The 25,000-nt window shown below is 44.6% G+C and overlaps 1 protein-coding gene across 1 annotated transcript in view; it reads right to left on the reverse strand.

Moving 5' to 3' along the window:
• The window catches only part of LOC143277558 (intermembrane lipid transfer protein VPS13A-like), a 240,807-nt gene that overhangs the window by 174,853 nt on the left and 40,954 nt on the right, over positions 1-25,000 (reverse strand). The window contains exons 9-18 of the mRNA XM_076582437.1: positions 24,008-24,062; positions 23,142-23,272; positions 19,666-19,772; positions 17,248-17,419; positions 13,660-13,722; positions 12,983-13,106; positions 11,185-11,285; positions 10,529-10,596; positions 2,866-2,943; positions 488-584 (exon numbers count right to left, since the gene is read on the reverse strand). Coding sequence (XP_076438552.1) covers positions 488-584; positions 2,866-2,943; positions 10,529-10,596; positions 11,185-11,285; positions 12,983-13,106; positions 13,660-13,722; positions 17,248-17,419; positions 19,666-19,772; positions 23,142-23,272; positions 24,008-24,062 — 996 coding nt within the window. The remainder of the gene's footprint in view (positions 1-487; positions 585-2,865; positions 2,944-10,528; positions 10,597-11,184; positions 11,286-12,982; positions 13,107-13,659; positions 13,723-17,247; positions 17,420-19,665; positions 19,773-23,141; positions 23,273-24,007; positions 24,063-25,000) is intronic.

The following is a 25,000-nucleotide window of genomic DNA, read 5'->3' on the forward strand; positions in this document are numbered from 1 at the left end:
GGGGAAGGGGGTGGCAGACGGACAGTCAGTATCGTCAGTGTCACCACATTCACACACATTCACATGCACACACGCACAGAGATATGCGTACATGTACACACACACACACACACACACACACACACACGCACATACGCACACACACACACGCACGTGTGCACACACACGCACACACGCACACACACACACACACGCACATACGCACATACGCACACACACACACGCACGTGTGCACACACGCACACACGCACATACGCACACACACACACACAATGTATACACACAATGTACACACACACACACACACACACACACACACACACACATGTACACAAACACACACACACGCACACACACACACACACGCACACGCACACACATGCATACACACACATGTACACAAACACTCACAAACACACACACACACACACACACACACACACACACACACGCACACACACACACACACACACACATGAACACACACCTGTTCTTGGTCGGCCACAGTTGAGGTGATCATTTTGGGAATGAAGTCTTTCTGTGGTGTTCCGCTGACAATCATCTTGTCTACCTTGGCTTCCAGCCTGTCACGGCAACACACTCACGTGTCACTACGTCACTACGTCACAGCAACACACTCACGTGTCACAATGTCACTACATCACCACATCACTATGTCACGGCAACACACTCACATGTCACTATGTCACTACGTCACGGCAACACACTCACGTGTCACTACGTCACCACATCACTATGTCACGGCAACACACTCACGTGTCACTACGTCACTACGTCACCACATCACTATGTCACAGCAACACACTCACGTGTCACAATGTCACTACATCACCACATCACTATGTCACAGCAACACACTCACATGTCACTACGTCACTACGTCACAGCAACACACTCACGTGTCACTACGTCACTACATCACTACGTTACAGCAACACACTCACGTGTCACTACGTCACTATGTCACGGCAACACACTCACGTGTCACTACGTCACTACGTCACCAAATCACTACATCACATCACTACGTCACGGCAACACACTCGCGTGTCACTACGTCACTACGTCACGGCAACACACTCATGTGTCACTACGTCACTACATCACAGCAACACACTCACATGTCACTACGTCACTACATCACCACATCACTACGTCACAGCAACACACTCATGTGTCATTACATCACAGCAACACACTCACATGTCACTACGTCACCACATCACTACGTCACAGCAACACACTCATGTGTCATTACATCACTACGTCACAGCAACACACTCACATGTCACTACGTCACTACGTCACGGCAACACACTCACGTGTCACTACGTCACCACATCACTACGTCACGGCAACACACTCACGTGTCACTACGTTACTACATCACTACGTCACGGCAACACACTCACGTGTCACAATGTCACTACATCACCACATCACTATGTCACAGCAACACACTCACGTGTCACTACGTCACTACATCACCACATCACTACGTCACGGCAACACACTCACGTGTCACTACGTCACTACATCACCACATCACCACATCACTATGTCACGGCAACACACTCACGTGTCACTACGTCACCACATCACTACGTCACGGCAACACACTCACGTGTCACTACGTCACTACGTCACCACATCACTACATCACATCACTACGTCACGGCAACACACTCACGTGTCACTACGTCACTATGTCACAGCAGCACACTCATGTGTCATTACATCACTACATCACAGCAACACACTCACATGTCACTACGTCACTACGTCACCACATCACTACGTCACAGCAACACACTCACGTGTCACTACGTCACTACGTCACATCGCCACATCACTACGTCACAGCAACACACTCACGTGTCACTACGTCACTACGTCACTACATCACTACGTCAAGGCAACACACTCACGTGTCACTACATCACTACATCACTGCATCACTATGTCACAGCAACACACTCGCATGTCACTACATCACTACGTCATTACATCACTACATCACAGCAACACTACATCACCACATCACTACGTCACAGCAACACACTCATGTGTCACTACATCACTACATCACCACATCACTACGTCACAGCAACACACTCACATGTCACTACATCACTACGTCACTACATCACTACATCACCACATCACAGCAACACTCACATGTCACTACATCACTACATCACTACATCACCACATCACAGCAACATGCACACGTCACTACATCACTACATCACAGCAACACACACACATGTCACTACATCACTGCATCACAGCAACATGCACACGTCACTACATCACTGCATCACAGCAACACACACACATGTCACTACATCACTGCATCACAGCAACATGCACACGTCACTACATCACTGCATCACAGCAACATGCACACGTCACTACATCACTGCATCACAGCAACATGCACACGTCACTACATCACTGCATCACAGCAACATGCACACGTCACTACATCACTACATCACAGCAACACACACACATGTCACTACATCACTGCATCACAGCAACATGCACACGTCACTACATCACTGCATCACAGCAACATGCACACGTCACTACATCACTACATCACAGCAACACACACACTCAATACTTCACTACATCACAATAACACACACAACAATGTATGATGTATGATGTGCAATGTATGATGTACAATGTATGATGTATGTACTGTATGGTGACACCTACATCCACCTTCAGCCCACACAACAATGTACAATGTATGAAGTACGATGCAAGATGTACAACTTATGATGTACAATGCAAGATGTACAACGTATGATGTACAATGCATGACCCACGTACTGTATGGCGCTGGCAGCAGGTCTCTGACCGAAGGAGGAGTACACGTCTTTCAGCTGTAGCTTCAGGATCTGGGGTTCCCTGTAACACACACACACACACACACACACACACACACACACATACACACGCACACACACACACGCGCACACACACACACTCACTGTCATCTGAATCCATATCTAATTCTCCCTGTCACACACACACACACACACACACTGTGTTTCCATGTGTCATAAATGTATAAATAAATCAATCTGCCCCCCTTCCTATCTCTGTGACTAACTTCACCCATCCCCCCCACACACACACCCCACCCCCACGCCCCACTACCCCCTTCCTCCTCTCGCTCTGTACGATCAGCTTCAGACCCACCCTTGCTACGATTCGTCTCTGCACGAGATTCACCCCACGTACAAACATCACAACATCACAGTAACACCCACACACATCACTCCATCACAGTAACACCCACACACACATCACCACATCACAGCAACACCCTACATATACCTTATTTCCGTGTTCCCCAAGTCAATCACTCCACAGTCAGCCACAAGCTCTATCTCTCTGTGTCTGAGGACTTTACGCTTGGAATAAGCTGTCGCTTTCACTTTTGTCAAATCCCTGCACTAGAATGGAGTGTTGGCCTAGAGGTAACGCATCCGCCTAGGAAGCGAGAGAATCTGAGCGCGTTGGTTCGAATCACGGCTCAGCCGATGATATTTTTTCCCCCCTCCACTAGACCTTGAGTGGTGGTCTGAACGCTAGTCTTTCAGATGAGACAATAAACTCCGAGGTCCCATGTGCAGCATGCACTCAGCAACAATCTGTAGAAAAAATCCACTTCGACAGGAAAAACAAATAAAATCATAAAGAATCATAAAGATTCAGCAGTCAAGGGTTTTAAAAAAAATGAAGATCCATCAATACCTGCACCTACAAATTTTTCATTTCTAAACATAAGCTCTGAATTAACAAATAGTAAAGAGTGGTAACTCTCTCCATTCACAAGGTACACAACTTCAGGTCAATGCTGCTTACACTACCGATTCAGCTAGCACACACGTAAATAAAATGTCAAATGATCGGCATAAGGACAGACCCAGTGCTTCCTTTTTTTGAGGAAGTGTCTGGGTTTGTTCCAGTGTACCTTTTATTTACCTGTGTGCTAGGTGAATCGGTAGCGTAAGCGGCACTGACCTGAAGTTGTGTACCTTGTGAATGGAGAGAGTCACCACTCTTTACTATTTGTTAATCATTTCATCTCCTGGCCTCATTGTTTGTTAACCCTTTGAGCCCTGAGTTCCTGAGCCAAAATTTGCAAATAATTGGTATTTAATGTGTCACGGCAGATATAAAAAGAGTGCCCTGACCACCGCTTTACCGGTGGTAGAGAAAAATGACATAATGCCTAGCCACCGGTTGAGCGGTGCGTAAACACTTGTGTCATGTTTTGCTATTGGTTGACTTATATTGAAATCGATCTTTTTTATCCAAAGCACATGCACAAAACACAGTGAAAAGGCGCGGCCATGTTGGTACTACATTCGCTGATGTCAGAATATTACGGTTTTTCTCATTGGCTCTTCAATATAAGTCAACCAATAGCAAAACACGACACAAGTGTTTACGCACCGCTCAACCGGTGGCTAGACATTATGTCATTTTTCTCTACCACCAGTAAAGCGGTGGTCAGGGCTCAAAGGGTTAAGCTCTGAACGTTTTTTCAGGTCTCAAACTTTATGCTGCTTCCTCTTCTGTTGTTTGTTCATTGCTGTTTCTTATCCACGCAATCTGATCGTCTGGGAGGGAGGTCTGGGTGGGAGGGGGGGGGGGAGAAAAAACAAAGGGAGAAAACCCATACAGTTTGACACAAGGGTGGTCCTCCCCTCCAATGTCATGTCACACTCAGCTGGTTTAGTCATCACATCCATGTCATGGCACACACAGGTCCACTTCTCAAAACCAAACTTCCAGCAAACTCACATGTTAATCATTTCATACCAAAAAAAAAAAAAAGAAAAGAAAAAAAAAAGAAAACATTCACCATGAGTTAAAACTGGAAAACACCAAGCAGCACACCAAACCAACCAAAAAGGGACCAGGTTTTATCATTCCTTTCATCACAGCTGATGATGGAGTCTCCCCTCGGACCGACGGATGAGTAGGCAGGCAGGTTTATCTGTCGGTGTGTGTCCTCATATGGGAGAAGAGGTTGATTCTGGATGTACAGCACTTCCAACAGGTGTTGCAAGGGAAAACGCCTCCAGAAGCTGAGCCCTGCTTCCTTCGCTCACGCTTCTCCTTAATGGCCAGCGTTCTCTTGTTTTCAAACGTCTTTATGCCACTAGAGCACAGCATCCTCCAGTGAGAGCAGTCAAGGGCATCAGTTTCCCAGGAAGCGAGGTCCATGTCACAGGCTTTGAGGTTTGTCTTCAAGGTGTCCTTGAAACGCTTGCAGGGTCTTCCAAGTCCACGGTGGCCTTCCTTCAGCTGGCCATACAAAAGCATCTTTGGGATCCTGCTGTCTGTCATGTGGACAACGTGTCCTGTCCAGCTACCACCTGGCTTAAAATTTAAAGATCTAAAAAGCCTCAGGGCCAGTTGTTGTCTCGTTCGTCATTTATCAGATGGATTCCCCCATCTCCTCGACGAAGGCGGCAGTACATCGCAGGTCCTCCAGTCCTCCGTAGAGCTTCCGGGCCGCTGGGATTGGGTCGGGCCAGGTTTTCTCTCGGAGCGCTTGGTGGGGCGGGCATGACTGCAGCAGATGTTCTGTTGTCTGGCTGCCTGTTCTGCAGGGGCACTGTTCTGTGTCGCCGATATGGAGTTTCGTGTATAGATGGTGTTTCAGGCGGCTGTGGCTTGTCTTGAGCCTGAAAATGGCTACCTGCTCTCGACGAGTCAGCAGGTAGTACGGGTCTGCTCTGTTGTGGCGTGGATGCTGCTGCTTCCACTTGTTCTGCAGCTTGGCCTTAATGATGGTCCTGGATTCAGAGTAGCCTGAGGACCAGTGAAATCATATCCACCGTGTCCAGGGCTCGGCATGGGAAGGCAAGGCCCTAACCTACTCCTTCCGCAGTTTGTAACATTTCCACAAACCGGTCATCCGAAAGACAAGCACCCTGACCACCACTCGAGGTCTGGGTCTGTACACGGGACTGGAACCTGCCGGCACGTGCTTCCTAGTCAGGCGCATAACCACTGGGGCACTACTCCACACTTGTTAAATTAACCAACAATTCAAAAAAGCAAATTCCAACGTGCAAAACTAAAACTGCCGAACCAACACGTTCGATGCAATGCAGGCTGCCTCCGACTAGCGTAGGAAGAAAGGGAGATAATGTGGGGAGGAGGGAACGAGGGAAAGGGGGTAGGGGAAGGGGGGGGGAGGTGGGGAGGGAGGCGAGCAGTCAAGACAAGGGGGACAGCCTGTACAAAAAAACAAAAAAAAACCAACCAACCAACCAACCAACTCATGCACAGTTACCTGAACTTTGCCTTCCCAGAGCTGAGAGTGACCCTGCGAAGACATTGGGAGGGGGACATTTCATACACGCCCTTTCTGTGGAGCGCTACAGGCTTTTAGCATACAGACACTGGGCACATCTTACACACACACACACACACACACACACACACACACACACACACACACTTCCAGTCACATGTTACAGGTTCTTAGCATATAGACATGAGGCAAATTTTATACTACCCCACCCTGCTTCTGTGGCACATGACAGAATACTGTTAGCATTATAAACAAGGGGTATATTGTTTAGCACGTAAACAAGGGGAATATCTTATGCAAACACTTTCTGTCGCATTCTTCAGGTTCTCTGCATATACACATGGGGCGTACGTTATACGCACACCCGTCCTGTGGCATGCTACAGGCTTTTAGCATACAGACAAGGGGCACCTTTTATGCACTCATCCTTTGGGTCGCAAATCCCAGCTTCTCGGCATTCAGAACACGGGACAAATTTTATTCACATCCCCATTCTGTGGCACATTACAGGTTGTTGGCATATGAACAAGGGGGCATATCTTACACACATACACTTTCTGTCGCACATTACTATTTCTTAGCAAGGAGTCCTGGGGCATATTTCATACACACACCCTTCCTCTAGTGTGCTCCAGGCTTTCAGCACATATACATGGGGCATATCTTATACACACACCCTTTCGGTGGCACATTACTATTTCTTAGCAAGGAGTCCTGGGGCATATTTCATACACACACCCTTCCTCTAGTGTCCTCCAGGCTTTCAGCACATATACATGGGGCATACTTTATACACACACCCTTTCTGTGACATGCTACAGGTTTTTAGCATACAGAAATGGGGCATATTTTACACACACACCCTTCCTGTAGTGTGCTACAGGCTTTCAGCACGTATATACATGGGGCATATTTTATACACACACCCTTCCTGTGACATGCTACAGGTTTTTAGCATGTATACATGGGGTATATTTTATACATAAACCCTTCCTGTGGCACGCTACAGTCTTTTCACATGTATACATAGGGCATATCTTATACACACCCTTTCTTCACAGGTTCTCAGTATATATATACATGGGCTATATTTTATACACACCCATTTTTTTTTTTTTAACAGATTCTCAGTATATAGACATGCAGGAATTCATGAAGTTTGCTTGCATTAGATCACAACAGACTTCATAATTAGAAACAAATGACAAGACTTGGTAATGCATGTTTGGAATAAATGTTTGACGGGTGCAATCGCCGAGTGGTTAAAGAGTTGGACTGTCAATCTGAGGGTCCCGGGTTCGAATCTCGGGGACGGCGCCTGGTGGGTAAAGGGTGGAGATTTTTCCCCATCTCCCATGTCAACATATGTGCAGACCTGCTTAGTGCCTGAACCCCCTTCATGTGTATATGCGATCAGAAGATGAAATACGCACGCTAAAGATCCTGTAATCCATGTCAGTGTTCGGTCGGTTAAGGAAAAAAAGAACACAGCCAGCATGCACACCCCTGAAAGCGGAGTATGGCTGCCTACATGGCGGGGTAAAAACGATCATACGCATAAAAGCCCACTTGTGTACATATGAGTGAACGTGGCAGTTGCAGCCCACGAACACAGAAGAAGAAATGTTTGTTTTCACTGAGGTAAACAGTAGCTACTTCTCATTCAATACTTCACTGAAACGTCAAACTGACACTGTCAAAAGGCGACAGAAGCAAACAGTTCTCTAAAGTTGATAACGCCATACACACTGAACACCGTGTATCTTTATCAGGACAAAAGATAGATATTCCTCATGTTTATCATTTAATCAATGCCATCGTATTTTTGACAATGGTGAATGTGACGTGCTTTGTTTTGCTGTGATTTGCACCTGTGTGATTTACTGTGATGGTGCCTGTGTCGATTTACATTAAAAAAAAATAAATTAAAAAAAAAGTCACTTTGTCCTACATATGTATATTTTAGCCAATGTCATGTGTAACTGTGTTGACTTTGTACATATTTTACGACACTTAGACTTAAATTTGTATATTTCATTGTAAAGCGCAATAAGCCCCATCTGAGATGGGGGTACTGCGCTATATAAGCCTTTTATTATTAATATTATTACTTATTTTCTTTTTCTTTCTTTATTGTGGGATCGAAATACAGACATTCTTCATTACTGCAGTGTTGTTGACCTACCCTCATCAACCACTGTTGTCATAAAACACACCTCTCACGGATTTCAGCACCTCATCAACCACTGTTGTCATAAAACACACCTCTCACGGATTTCCACACCTCATCAACCCCTGTTGTCATAAAACACACCTCTCACGGATTTCAGCACCTCATCAACCCCTGTTGTCATAAAACACACCTCTCACGGATTTCAGCACCTCATCAACCCCTGTTGTCATAAAACACACCTCTCACGGATTTCCACACCTCATCAACCACTGTTGTCATAAAACACACCTCTCACGGATTTCCACACCTCATCAACCACTGTTGTCATAAAACACACCTCTCACGGATTTCCGCACCTCATCAACCACTGTTGTCATAAAACACACCTCTCACGGATTTCCACACCTCATCAACCTGTTGTCATAAAACACACCTCTCACGAACTTCAGCACCTCATCAACCCCTGTTGTCATAAAACACACCTCTCACGGATTTCAGCACCTCATCAACCCCTGTTGTCATAAAACATACCTCTCACAGATTTCAGCACCTCATCAACCACTGTTGTCATAAAACACACCTCTCACGGATTTCAGCACCTCATCAACCACTGTTGTCATAAAACACACCTCTCACGGATTTCCACACCTCATCAACCACTGTTGTCATAAAACACACCTCTCACGGATTTCAGCACCTCATCAACCCCTGTTGTCATAAAACACACCTCTCACGGATTTCAGCACCTCATCAACCACTGTTGTCATAAAACACACCTCTCACGGATTTCCACACCTCATCAACCACTGTTGTCATAAAACACACCTCTCACGGATTTCAGCACCTCATCAACCCCTGTTGTCATAAAACACACCTCTCACGGATTTCAGCACCTCATCAACCACTGTTGTCATAAAACACACCTCTCACGGATTTCAGCACCTCATCAACCACTGTTGTCATAAAACACACCTCTCACAGATTTCCACCCACCACCACAAACCATTCAACAACAACCACCACAACAACAACCACAACAACGACTACAACAACGATGATGATGACGATGACAACAACAACGATGACAACAACGACAACAACAACGACAACAACAACAACGACAATGACAACAACAACAACAAGGACATTTCAGGCCCAGACAGTACAGAGGAAAAAATAAACCAGAAAAAAATAAATGTCTTGTACGCCTAGGTGAGCAAAGAAAATAAGGAACGGTGGACCCTTAATTAAAACTTTTCTTTTTTTTTTTTTTAAAGGGAGACACAACAAAAAGCAAAAGCAAGGGAACAAACTTCTGCTGAGCATCACTGAAAGGGAGATAACAAAAAAGCAAAAAAATCAAGGGAACATACTTCTGCAAAACATCTCTGAGGGGGACATAACAAAAGCAAAAACAATGAAACATACTTCTGCTGAACTTCTCTGAAGGGGAGATAATTTTTTTTTTAAAGCAAAAAAACAAGGGAACGTACTTCTGCTGAACATCAGTGAAGGGGAGATAACGAAAAAAAAGCAAAAAACATGGGAACGTACTTCTGCCATACATCACTGAGAGGGAAATAACAAAAAAGCAAAAAAAACAAGGGAACGTACTTCTGCAAAACATCTCTGAGGGGGACATAACAAAAGCAAAAACAATGGAACGTACTTCTCCTGAACTTCTCTGAAGGGGAGATAATTTTTTTTTAAAGCAAAAAAAAAACAAGGGAACATACTTCCACTGAACACCAGTGAAGGGGAGATAACGAAAAAAAGCAAAAAAACATGGGAACGTACTTCTGCCATACATCACTCAGAGGGAGATAACAAAAAAGCAAAAAAAACAAGGAGAACGTACTTCTGCAAAACATCTCTGAGGGGGACATAACAAAAACAAAAAAAATGGAACATACTTCTGCTGAACATCAGTGAAGAGGAGATAACAAAAAAAAAAAAGCAAAAAAAACAAGGGAACGTACTTCTGCCGAACATCTCTGACAAAGACGGTGACGTTGCGTAGCTTGGTGACCACCTTCACCGCCACAAACTGAAACAGTCATCATCATCGTCAGTGTCGTCATCATCATCGTCGTTATTGTCATCATCCTAACAGTCATCACCATCGTCAGTGTCGTCATCATCATCGTCGTTATTGTCATCATCCTAACAGTCATCACCATCGTCAGTGTCGTCATCATCATCGTCGTTATTGCCATCATCCTAACAGTCATCACCATCGTCAGTGTCTTCATCGTCATCATCATCGTCGTTATTGTCATCATCCTAACAGTCATCACCATCGTCAGTGTCTTCATCGTCATCATCATCATCATTATTGTCATCATCCTAACAGTTCTACCCACCACCTTCTCCACCTTCACCTGTCTGTCAATGTTCATCATCGGTACACTTTTCATTATCGTTCTTCTCAACAGCAATCATTCTCACTGTCATTATCATCACCACTGATTTCGTTAACCGCCGCAATGCCATCAGACTTTAACCATCTGGTCATGTGATTCATGTATCATGACTGTAAATATCTCATCTGACAGTCATCGCCATCACATCATCAGCTAATCCCCTCCCCCTCCCCACTTTGACCTCAGATGACCTTGACTAAAAATAGACTGACCTCTACAGGCAAGGTCAGGTCGGCTTCGTTCTCTTCGTAGCCAATGGCGCTGTACAGTTTGGCCTTTTCATCCGACGTGTAGAGATCGTAGAACTGCTTCTCTGTAACAGAAGCTTTGTTCGTACCATCTTATCGCACAGATATGCAACAATACCTTTGTAAAATATAAATGTAAAGATATGTCACACTACCTATTTGTTCCTCCAATCTTAGTGTACAGATATATAACACTGCCTTTGCTCCTACACTCTTATTGTACAGATATGTAACACTTCTTGTGTTCCTACAATCTTATTGTACAGATATGTAACACTTCTTGTGTTCCTACAATCTTATTGTACAGATATGTAACACTACCTTTGCTCCTACAATCTTATTGTACAGATATATTACACTGCCTTTGCTCCTACAATCTTATTGTACAGATATGTAACACTTCTTTTGCTCCTACAATCTTATTGTACAGATATGTTACATTACCTTTGCACCTACAATCTTACTGTACAGATATGTAACACTTCTTGTGTTCCTACAATCTTATTGTACAGATATGTAACACTTCTTTTGTTCCTACAATCTTATTGTACAGATATGTAACACTTCTTTTGTTCCTACAATCTTATTGTACAGATATGTTACACTTATTTTGGTCCTACAATCTTATTGTACAGATATGTTACACTGCCTTTGCTCCTACAATCATATTGTACAGGTATGTTACACTATAATTGTATCTCCAATCTTACTGTACAGACACCTAACACTACCTTTGTTCCAACAACCTAACTATACAGATATGTAACGCTGCCTTTCCTCCTACGATTTCATTGTACGTATACATAACACATGCTTTGTTCCTATAATCATATTGTACAGATCTGTAACGCTACCTTTGTTCCTACAATTTCATTTCATATATATATATATATATATATATATATATGCCTGTTACTAATTTCGAAGGAGGTTTTCACCTTCACAGACCAAAACAAACAAACAAAAACAAACAAAAATTTTAAAAAACTAAAAACAGGAAATCAACAAACACACTCTAGACAAGGCCTGTAAAAACAGGCTGGACCAAACCCCCACCCACCCCCCCCCCCCCTCCTGGTAGCACGGCGACGAATCATCAACAACTAAAAACAAGAGAGGCAAGGCCTTCAAGACTCACTTGTGATAAATTAAGTCCCCTAGCATTAATTACAGAGTAATTTCCCTTTTTTACTACCTCTGCACCAAAACGTTTGCAAAATAAATAAAAAAATCCATGCTTAGCAAAAGAAGTTCCTGTTTGAGCAAAAAATGATAATAATGACTCCTCTTGTTGTTGTGTCAGAATAAGAGGTCAAAGTGCCAAGTTTAGAGAATACAAAAAATATAACAGTAAATGCAGTTTGCATATAATTAGGCTTCTTCTTTTTTTTTCTTTTTTTTGTGCCCATCCCAGAGGTGCAATTTTGTTTTAAACAAGATGACTGGAAAGAACTGAATTTTTCCTATTTTTATGCCAAATTTGGTGTCAACTGACAAAGTATTTGCAGAGAAAATGTCAATGTTAAAGTTTACCACGGACACACACACACACACACACACAGACAACCGAACACCGGGTTAAAACATAGACTCACTTTGTTTACACATGTGAGTCAAAAAAAACTAAAAACAGGAAACCAACAAACACACTCTAGACAAGGCCTGTAAAAACAGGCTGGACCTACTTTCCACCCCCTCCTGATTGCACGGCGACGAATCATCAACAACTAAAACTAAAAAAAGGGGGGGGGCGACAACTCACGCATGTCTTCGGCACTCCCCGACTCCTTCTTCTTCTCGTCCTCCTTGCTGCCACCTCCCCCGAACCAGCCTCCGAACCAGCCCTTGCTGGCCTCCTCTTTTCTCTTGGCTCCCAGCTTGGCTGCCTGCAACAGGTTAATGCTTCGTGGTGTTATCATGCCTCGTGCTGTGTTCGCACACATACATACACGCTGCGCACGCTGTGCACACATGCGCTCACACACATACACACACATACACACACACACACACACACACACATTGCTGGCTTCATCTTTTCTACTTGGCTCCTAGCTTGGCTGCCTGCAACAGGTTAACGCTCTGTGGTGTTATCACACGTCATGCTGTGTTCACACATATACATACATGCTGTGCACACATGTGCTCACACACACACACTGAGACACACACTGTGCACGTACACCCCCCCAACCCCTAACCCCCACCCCCCACACACACAAGCATTCCCCATGCACTCCACATCTTCCCACACCCCTCCAACCCCCTCCCCCCTCCCCCAACCCCCTCACACTTACTTCCACTTCTGCCTGCTGTCTCATGACCCAACCCCCTCCCCCCACTCACCCCCAATCCCCAGCTCCCCCCACCACACCCCCGCCCCTCCATACCCCTGCCCTCTCCCCCTCCCCCTCATACCCCCCACGCCCCCTCACCCACCTCCACCTCCGCCTGTTGTCTCATGACCGTGATGCTGAACACGTCCAGAAACTTCTCTCCTTCCTGAAACACAACGCAGAACAATACAACAGAATGGATCAGAAAAGATCAGAACAGAACGAAATACAACAGAATGGAAGGGGACTGAATAGACCAGAACAGACCACCAGTAGAACAATACAGATAGTAACGGAATGGAACACAACAGAACAGAACAGAATGGAACTGAATAGACCAGAGCAGACCACCAACAGAACAATACGGACAGTAACGGAATGGAACAGAACAGAACAGAATGGAACTGAATAGACCAGAACAGACCACCAGTAGTAGAACAATACGGACAGTAACGGAATGGAACAGAACAGAACAGAATGGAAGGGGGCTGAATAGACCAGAACAGACCACCAGTAGTAGAACAATATGGATAGTAACGGAATGGAACACAACAGAACAGAACAGAATGGAACTGAATAGACCAGAACAGACCACCAGTAGTAGAATACGGATAGTAACGGAATGGAACACAACAGAACAGAACAGAATGGAACTGAATAGACCAGAACAGACCACCAGTAATAGAACAATATGGATAGTAACGGAATGGAACACAACAGAACAGAACAGAATGGAACTGAATAGACCAGAACAGACCACCAGTAGCAGAACAATACGGACAGTAACGGAATGGAACAGAACAGAACAGAACAGAACGGAAGGGGGCTGAATAGACCAGAACAGACCACCAATAGAACAATACAGATAGTAACAGAATGGAACACAACAGAACAGAACAGAATGGAACTGAATAGACCAGAACAGACCACCAGTAGTAGAATACGGATAGTAACGGAATGGAACACAACAGAACAGAACAGAATGGAACTGAATAGACCAGAACAGACCACCAGTAATAGAACAATATGGATAGTAACGGAATGGAACACAACAGAACAGAACAGAATGGAACTGAATAGACCAGAACAGACCACCAGTAGTAGAATACGGACAGTAACGGAATGGAACACAACAGAACAGAACAGAATGGAACTGAATAGACCAGAACAGACCACCAGTAGTAGAACAATACGGACAGTAACGGAATGGAACAGAACAGAATGGAAGGGGACTGAATAGACCAGAACAGACCACCAGTAGTAGAACAATACGGACAGTAACAGAATGGAACAGAACAGAACAGAATGCAAGGGGACTGAATAGACCACAGCAGACCACCAGTAACAGAACAATACGGATAGTAACGGAATGGAGCACAACAGAACAGAATGGAACTGAATAGACCAGAACAGACCACCAGTAGCAGAACAATATGGATAGTAACGGAATGGAACACAACAGAACAGAACAGAATGGAACTGAATAGACCAGAGCAGACCACCAACAGAACAATACGGACAGTAACAGAATGGAACAGAACAGAACAGAATGGAACTGAATAGACCAGAAGAGACCACCAGTAGTAGAACAATACGAACAGTAACGGAATGGAACAGAACAGAATGGAAGGGGACTGAATAGACCAGAACAGACCACCAGTAGTAGAACAATACGGACAGTAACAGAATGGAACAGAACAGAACAGAATGCAAGGGGACTGAATAGACCACAGCAGACCACCAGTAACAGAACAATACGGATAGTAACGGAATGGAGCACAACAGAACAGAATGGAACTGAATAGACCAGAACAGACCACCAGTAGCAGAACAATATGGATAGTAACGGAATGGAACACAACAGAACAGAACAGAATGGAACTGAATAGACCAGAGCAGACCACCAACAGAACAATACGGACAGTAACAGAATGGAACAGAACACAACAGAATGGAACTGAATAGACCAGAACAGACCACCAGTAGCAGAATACGGACAGTAACGGAATGGAACAGAACAGAACAGAATGGAAGGGGGCTGAATAGACCAGAACAGACCATCAGTAGAAGAACAATATGGATAGTAACGGAATGGAGCACAACAGAACAGAACAGAATGGAACTGAATAGACCAGAACAGACCATCAGTAGAAGAACAATATGGATAGTAACGGAATGGAACACAACAGAACAGAACAGAATGGAACTGAATAGACCAGAACAGACCACCAGTAGTAGAATACGGATAGTAACGGAATGGAACACAACAGAACAGAACAGAATGGAACTGAATAGACCAGAACAGACCACCAGTAGTAGAACAATATGGACAGTAACGGAATGGAACAGAACAGAACAGAACAGAATGGAACTGAATAGACCAGAACAGACCACCAGTAGTAGAACAATACGGACAGTAACGGAATGGAACAATATGGATAGTAACGGAATGGAACACAACAGAATGGGACTGAATAGAGCAGAGCAGACCACCAGTAGAACAATACGGACAGTAACAGAATGGAACAGAACAGAACAGAATGGTAGGGGACTGAATAGACCAGAACAGACCACCAGCAGTAGAACAATACGGACAGTAACGGAAGGGAACAGAGGAGAAGAGAATGGAAGGGAGTTAGAATACAACAGAGTAGAACAGAACAGCAAGAGACTGAAATGGAACAGCACAGAATGGAACAGAACAGTACAGAACAGAATATGTCTGTATTACCAAGTGTTCTGGGGTTGCAAAGAATACGGGGGGGGGGGGGGGGGGAGCACAATACATAAAAGGTACAAACATGAATCGGGAAAACATACACCGCCAAAAATACGGTACGACACACATGCACATACATATAAGCGCTTGTGCATGCACACGCTCGTTCACATGCGCACACGCACTCGCACACACACACACACTCAAAACATAACGTGTGTGCTCACTTGAACAAATGCTGCACATTACACATTACACACCAATCAGGGCTAATGACTAGATCTACAGTTGAACGGATCCAATGCACAGTTACCTTCAAGATCGTGGAGGTTTTCATTGAAAAATAATTTTTTTAAAAACAAAAAAAAACATATACACAACCAACTGACTCAGAGATCAAGAAAAAAAACCAATCCCTTCAACATCCATTGAACACACACACACACACACACACACACACACACACACACACACACACACACACTGAAGAGCATTTCAATGTGTGTGCCTACTAGAACAAATGCCGCACATTACAAACATTACACAGTTGACCAGGGACTGATGACATGATCTACAGTTAAATAGATTCAACGCACAGTTACCTTCAGTATCTTGGAGGTTTTTTATTTTAAAATAATTAAGGAAAAAAAAGCAACTAATACATCAACAACTTGCGGCAACTGACTCGGAGAACAAAAAAGGAAAACAATCCCTGCGACATTCACTGAACACACACACACACACACACGCACACACACACACAGAGTCAATCTTTGCACCACTAACTTTGCTAAAAGTTAAGAATGCTTCTAAGTAAGTTTTCGGAATCCATCGTAGAGTTAGAAACATTCTTAACGATAAGCTTTTAAAAACTCAGGGCTGCAAAGATCTCCTCATGCAAACCCACACTCACATCCCCCCCCCCCCCAGCCCCCCCCATCAGGAAGTGACAAGCTCACGCTGAACTCTGACCTCGATGACCTTCTGAAGGTCGCTGGAGAGCTTTTTGCTGTCGAGTTTCTTGACGTAGACCTCCCTGTACTTCTTCATCATGCGGCGGTGCTCAATGATGTGGGTCCACGACCACATGCGGCGACGGCGACGCACTGTTTCCTCCAGCACGCTGGTGTAGGCGTAGCGCCACCTGGTGGTGGGCATGGTCCCATTGGGGCATTTTGGGTCATCGTTCATTTGTTCATGCTTTCATCGTTCGTTCGTTCCCACTTCATCGTTCATTCCTTCATCGTTCATCCATTCCTTCATCATTTGTTCATTCATTATTCCTTTCTTCATCGTTCATTCCTTCATCATTCCTTTCTTCATTGTTCATTCCCACTTCATCATTCCTTTCTTCATCATTCATTCCCACTTCATTGTTCATTCCTTTCTTTATCGTTCATTCCTTCATCATCCCCACTTCATCGTTCATTCCTTCATCATTCCTTTCTTCATCGTTCTTCCTTCATCATTCCTTTCTTCATCATTCAATTCTTCATCGTTCATCCCCACTTCATCATTCATTCCTTCATCATCTCTCACTTCAACGTTCATTCATTTCTTCATCCTTCCTTCCCACTTTCGTTTCTTCATTGCTTTATTCCCACCTGATCCTTCATCCCCACTTCATCGGTTCATTCTTTCATCATTCCTTTCTTCATCATTCATTCCTTCATCATTCGATTCTTCATCATTCATTCCTTCATCATTCGATTCTTCATCGTTCATTCCCACTTCACGGTTCATTCCTTCATCATTCCTTTCTTCATTGTCTGTTCCCATCTGGTAATTCGTTCCCGCCTGCATCATCAGGACAACTACGATAACAGAATCCACCATGTTCATGCTTCCCAGCTGAACCATTTCACCATGAAGGTGGGTACACTGGTTAGGACACGAACGGCGAAAGAAACGACGTTAACAGCGTTTCACCCCAATTACCACCATCAAAATATTGCAAGCAGAAGGCTCTTATACTTAAGAGGTGAATGTTGACAAAGAATACCACAATTCTGACGACGGAAGCTAAAGGTTGGGTCATTCAGACACCCACTGGACATCCGAGGGGTCTGTGTAGAGGAGAAAAGAGGACTGGCCATACTGAGTGAGTTAACAGCCAACACAGTGTCCATGAGGGCACAGCGCTGAATCCTTGACACAGTGAAAATGAATTCACGGCCCCGAAGGCCGACAAAACCCTCAGGGCCCTCTGACTCCTACACTGCCGTGTTCGTAGGATTCAGGGTCATAGTGACACCACTGATGACATCAGTGGAGCGATGGCCTAGAGGTAACGTGTCCGCCGAGGAAGCGAGAGAATCTGAGCGTGCTGGTTCGAATCACGGCTCAGAAGGCCGACAAATCGCTCAGGGCCCTTTGACTCCTAGACTGCCGTGCTCATAGGATTCAGGGTCATAGTGACACCACTGACAACATCAGTGGAGCGATGGCCTAGAGGTAACGTATCCGCCTAGGAAGCGAGAGAATCTGAGCACGCTGGTTCGAATCACTGCTCAGCCGCCGATATTTTCTCCCCCTCCACTAGACCTTGAGTGGTGGTCTGGACACCAGTCATTCGGAGGAGACGATAAACCGAGGTCCCGTGTGCAGCATGCACTCAGCACACGTAAAAGAACCCACAGCAACAAAAGGGTTGTTCCTGGCAAAATTCTGCAGAAAAATCCACTTCGACAGGAAAAACAAAACAAACAAGAAAGGCAAGGCTTTCAAGACTCACTTGTGATAAATTATGTCCTCTAGCATTAATTACAGAGTAATTTCCCTTTTTTACTATCTGCACCAAAACGTTTGCAAAATAAATAAAAATTCCATGCTTAGCAAAAGAAGTTCCTGTTTGAACAAAAAATGATAATAATGACTCCTCTAGTTGTTGTGCCAGAATAAGAGGTCAAAGTGCCAAGTTTAGAGAATACAAAAAATATAAATATAACAGTAAATGCAGTTTTCATATAATTAGGCTTCATTTTTTATTTTTTTGTGCCCATCCCAGAGGTGCAATATTGTTTTAAACAAGATGACTGGAAAGAACTGAATTTTTCCTATTTTTATGACAAATTTGGTGTCAACTGACAAAGTATTTGCAGAGAAAATGTCAATGTTAAAGTTTACCACGGACACACAGACACACAGACACACGGACACACACGCACACACACAGACAACCGAACACCGGGTTAAAACATAGACTCACTTTGTTTACACAAGTGAGTCAAAAACTACACGCAGGAGAAAATACAAAAAAAATGGGTGGTGCTGTAGTGTAGCGACACGCTCTCCCTGGGGAGAGCAGCCTGAATTTCACACAGAGAAATCTGTTGTGACAATTGCATCTTTGATATAAGCGGAGCATTGGGCGAATGAAGAATGACGTACCATGCTTTGGTGTTGCCGGGCAAGGGGAGGTCAGGGCGGTACTTCCTGTATAGCGACAGCAGGTTCATCCTCTCCATCGACTCCAGCATTTCCAGAACGTCGTCATACTGTAAAAAGCATCAACCAGGGCTTCCGTGTCATCGTTATCGCCGTCGTTATCGTCATCATAGTTGTCATCAACATCATCCACGTTGTTGTCATCATCATCATCGTCGTCATCATCATCCACGTCATCATCATCAATCATGTCATCATAATCGCCGTTGTTATCATCATTTTCATTGCACCACAGACTGTACACAAACAATAGAAAAGTTATGAATTATTATTATTATTATTATTAAATCCTTGCAGGCTTAAATCGACCAGGTGTGGCGCAGACTTTACACAAATAAAACAGGCATAAATACATACAGGCTCACAGAGTGGCCAGGTGTAACACAAACAAAACAGGGGAAAAAAAAAACCTGCAGGCTTAAATCGACCAGGTGTGGCGCAGACTTTACACATACAAAACAGGCACAAATATCCCTGCAGACTCAAACACAAACAGGTACAAATATCCCTGCAGACTTAAACAGAACAGAAACAAATCCCTTCAGGAATCAAAGAAGCCAGGTGTGGCACAAACAAAACGGGGAACAAATCCCTACAGTCTTCAACACAAACAGGTACAAATCCCTGCAGGCTCAAAGCAGCCATGTGTGACACAGACTGTAACACAGAGAGAACAGGTGTGACACAGACTGTAACACAGAGAACGGGTGTGACACAGACTGTAACACATAGAGAACAGGTGTGACACAGACTGTAACACAGATAGTACAGGTGTGACACAGACTGTAACACAGAGAGAACAGGTGTGACACAGACTGTAACACAGAGAGAACAGGTGTGACACAGACTGTAACACAGAGAGAACAGGTGTGACACAGACTGTAACACAGAGAGAACAGGTGTGACACAGACTGTAACACAAATAGAACAGGTGTGACAAAGACTGCAACACAAAGAGAACAGGTGTGACACAGATCGCAACACAAAGAGAACAGGTGTGACACAGACTATAACATAGATAGAACAGGTGTGACACAGACTGCAACACAGATAGAACAGGTGTGACACAGACTGTAACACAAAGAGAAAAGGTGTGACACAGACTGCAACACGGAGAGAACAGGTGTGACACAGACTGCAACACAAAGAGAACAGGTGTGACACAGACCACAACACAAAGAGAACAGGTGTGACACAGACTGTAACACAAACAGAACAGGTGTGACACATACTAACACAGAGAGAACAGGTGTGACACAGACTTTAACACAAAGAGAACAGGTGTGACACAGACCGCAACACAAAGAGAACAGGTGTGACACAGACTTTAACACAAACAGAACAGGTGTGACACATACTAACAGAGAGAACAGGTGCGACACAGACTGCAACACAAAGAGAACAGATGTGACACAGACTGTAACACAGATAGAACAGGTGTGACACAGACTGCAACACAAAGAGAACAGGTGTGACACAGACTGTAACACAGATAGAACAGGTGTGACACAGACTGTAACACAAAGAGAACAGGTGTGACACAGACTGTAACACAAAGAGAACAGGTGTGACACAGACTGCAACACAAAGAGAACAGGTGTGACACAGACCGCAACACAAAGAGAACAGGTGTGACACAGACTGTAACACAAAGAGAACAGGTGTGACACAGACTGTAACACAAAGAGAACAGGTGTGACACAGACTTTAACACAGAAAGAACAGGTGTGACACAGACTGTAACACAGATAGAACAGGTGTGACACAGACTGTAACACAAAGAGAACAGGTGTGACACAGACTGCAACACAGAGAGAACAGGTGTGACACAGACCGCAACACAAAGAGAACAGGTGTGACACAGACTGTAACACAAAGAGAACAGGTGTGACACAGACTGTAACACAAAGAGAACAGGTGTGACACAGACTGCAACACAAAGAGAACAGGTGTGACACAGACTGTAACACAGAGAGAACAGGTGTGACACAGACTGTAACACAGAGAGAACAGGTGTGACACAGACTGTAACACAGAGAGAACAGGTGTGACACAGACTGTAACACAAACAGAACAGGTGTGACACAGACTGTAACACAGATAGAACAGGTGTGACACAGACTGTAACACAGACAGAACGGGTGTGACACATACTGTAACACAGAGAGAACAGGTGTGACACAGACTGTAACACAGAGAGAACAGGTGTGACACATACTGTAACACAGAGAGAACAGGTGTGACACATACTGTAACACAGAGAGAGAACAGGTGTGACACAGACTGTAACACAAAGAGAACAGGTGTGACACAGACTAACACAGAGAGAACAGGTGTGACACAGACTGTAACACAGACAGAACGGGTGTGACACATACTGTAACACAGACAGAACAGGTGTGACACAGACTGTAACACAAAGAGAACAGGTGTGACACAGACTGTAACACAAAGAGAACAGGTGTGACACAGACTGTAACACAGAAAGAACAGGTGTGACACAGACTGTAACACAGACAGAACAGGTGTGACACAGACTGTAACACAAAGAGAACAGGTGTGACACAGACTGTAACACCAACAGAGCAGGTGTGACACAGACTGTAACACAAAGAGAACAGGTGTGACACAGACTGTGACACAGAGAGAACGGGTGTGACACAGACTGTAACACAAAGAGAACAGGTGTGACACAGACTGTAACACAAAGAGAACAGGTGTGACACAGACTGTAACACAAAGAGAACAGGTGTGACACAGACTGCAACACAAAGAGAACAGGTGCGACACAGACTGCAACACAAAGAGAACAGGTGTGACACAGACTGTAACACAAAGAGAACAGGTGTGACACAGACTGTAACACAAAGAGAACGGGTGTGACACAGACTACAACACAGAGAGAACAGGTGTGACACAGACTGCAACACAAAGAGAACAGATGTGACACAGGAACAGGTGTGACACAGACTGTACATAAACAAAACAGGTACAAATCCCTGCAGGAATCTTCTCCTTCTTCGTTCGTGGGCTGCAACCCCCACGTTCATTCGTATATTACACGAGAGGGCTTTTACGTGTATGACCGTTTTTACCCCACCATGTAGGCAGCCATACTCCGTTTTCGGGGGCGTGCATGCTGGGTATGTTCTTGTTTCCATAACCCAGCAAACGTTGGCAAGGATTACAGGATCTTTAACATGCGTATTTGATCTTCCGCTTGCCGTATTCACACAGTCGGGGGTGGGGGGGTGGTTCAGGCACTAAGCAGGTCTGCAACATATGTTGACCTGGGAGATCAGAAAAAATCTCCACACCTTTACCCACCTGGCGCCTGTTGCCTACAGAAATTAAAAAAAAAAAATCCAGCCAGGTGTGTGACAGACAAGACTTTACATCACACAGGTGCCCCCTCCCACCTGGTCCTTGGTCAGCCCCACGGCGATCTCATCGAAGACGATGGTCAGCCCGATCTTGGGGATGGTGAAGTTCATCTGCTCCGGCTTGGTGTTCAGCCGCAGGTGGGCCACTGAGGAGATGGGCTTGATGACTGCACACGACACACACACACACACAACACACACACACACACGCACGTACACGCACACACAACACGCACGCACGCACACACACACACACACACACACACGTACACGCACACGCACACACACACAACATGCACACACACGTACACCACGCACACACACACAACATGCACACAACACGCACACACACACACACGTACACGTACACCACGCACACGCACACAACATGCACACAACACGCACACACACACACACACGTACACAACATGCACACAACACGCACACACACACACACACGTACACGCACACGCACACACACACACTCGTACACGCACACACACACACGCGCGCACGCACGCGCACACACACACAGTGTGGCGTTGTTGTGATGACGATAATTCATCGGATGTTTTTTCTTAATAGTGTGTAATCTTGGGTCAAGTGTGTGCACAGACATAAACATGCAAACACACACACACTTACACATACACACACAAGCACACACCAACACACACATAAAAAAAAGACACACACACAAACACACCTACACCTGCAACACTCACACACACACACACACACACACACACACACACACTTACACCTGCAACGCTCTCACACACACACACACCCACACATACATGCACACGCACACACACACTCTCTCTCTCTCTCTCTCTCTCTCTCTCTCTCTCTCTCTCTCACACACACACACACACACACAAACAAGGGGTGTAACTTACTGTAGTGGTAGCCAGTACGGTGGGCTTGGCTGGCCACATTGGTCTTCAGTGTTTCCTGAACACACCATGTACACATCATGTACACACCATGTACACATCATGAACACATCATGTACACATCATGAACACACCATGTACACATGGACACACCATGGACACACCATGAACACATCATGAACACACCATGTACACATTGTGGACACACCATGAACACATCGTGAACACATGTACACATCATGTACACATGCTTACACCACATATACACCATGTACACATCATGAACACACCATGTATAATCCAAGTACACACCATGTACACATCATGTATAAACCATGTACACACCATGAACATTTCACTGAACACACCATGTATACATCAAGTACACACCATGTACACATCATGAACACATCATGTACATGTCGTCATAAGTCTGCACACACGTGTTCACATAATGTTATGTGTCTGCACACCATGTACACACTATGTGTCTGCATACAATGTATAAATGCTGTGTCTTCACACTACGTACACATGTCATCTGTCTGCACAGTATGTATACATCATGTACACACCATGTTGTGAGTATGCGCATCATGTGCACAGGTCATCAGTTATGTGTCTGCTCACAACATACACATCATGTAACCTGTCTGTACACTATGTGTACACATCATGTTATGTGTCTGCAAACCATGTACTCGCTATGTACACATCATGTTATGTGTCTGCAAACCATGTACTCGCTATGTACACATCATGGTATGTGTCTGTACACTATGTACTCGTTATGTACACATCATGTTGTGTCTGCAAACTATGTACACATTATGTACACATAATGTTATGTGTCTGCAAACTATGTACTCGTTATGTCTACATCATGTTATGTGTCTGCAACTATGTACACATCATGTTATGTGTTCGCAAACTATGTACTCATTATTTACACATCATGTTATGTGTCTGCAAACTATGTACTCTATATGTACACAT

The sequence above is a fragment of the Babylonia areolata genome, chromosome 34 (genome assembly GCF_041734735.1).
Source record: "Babylonia areolata isolate BAREFJ2019XMU chromosome 34, ASM4173473v1, whole genome shotgun sequence".
In the NCBI taxonomy this organism is placed as follows: Eukaryota; Metazoa; Mollusca; class Gastropoda; order Neogastropoda; family Buccinidae; genus Babylonia; species Babylonia areolata.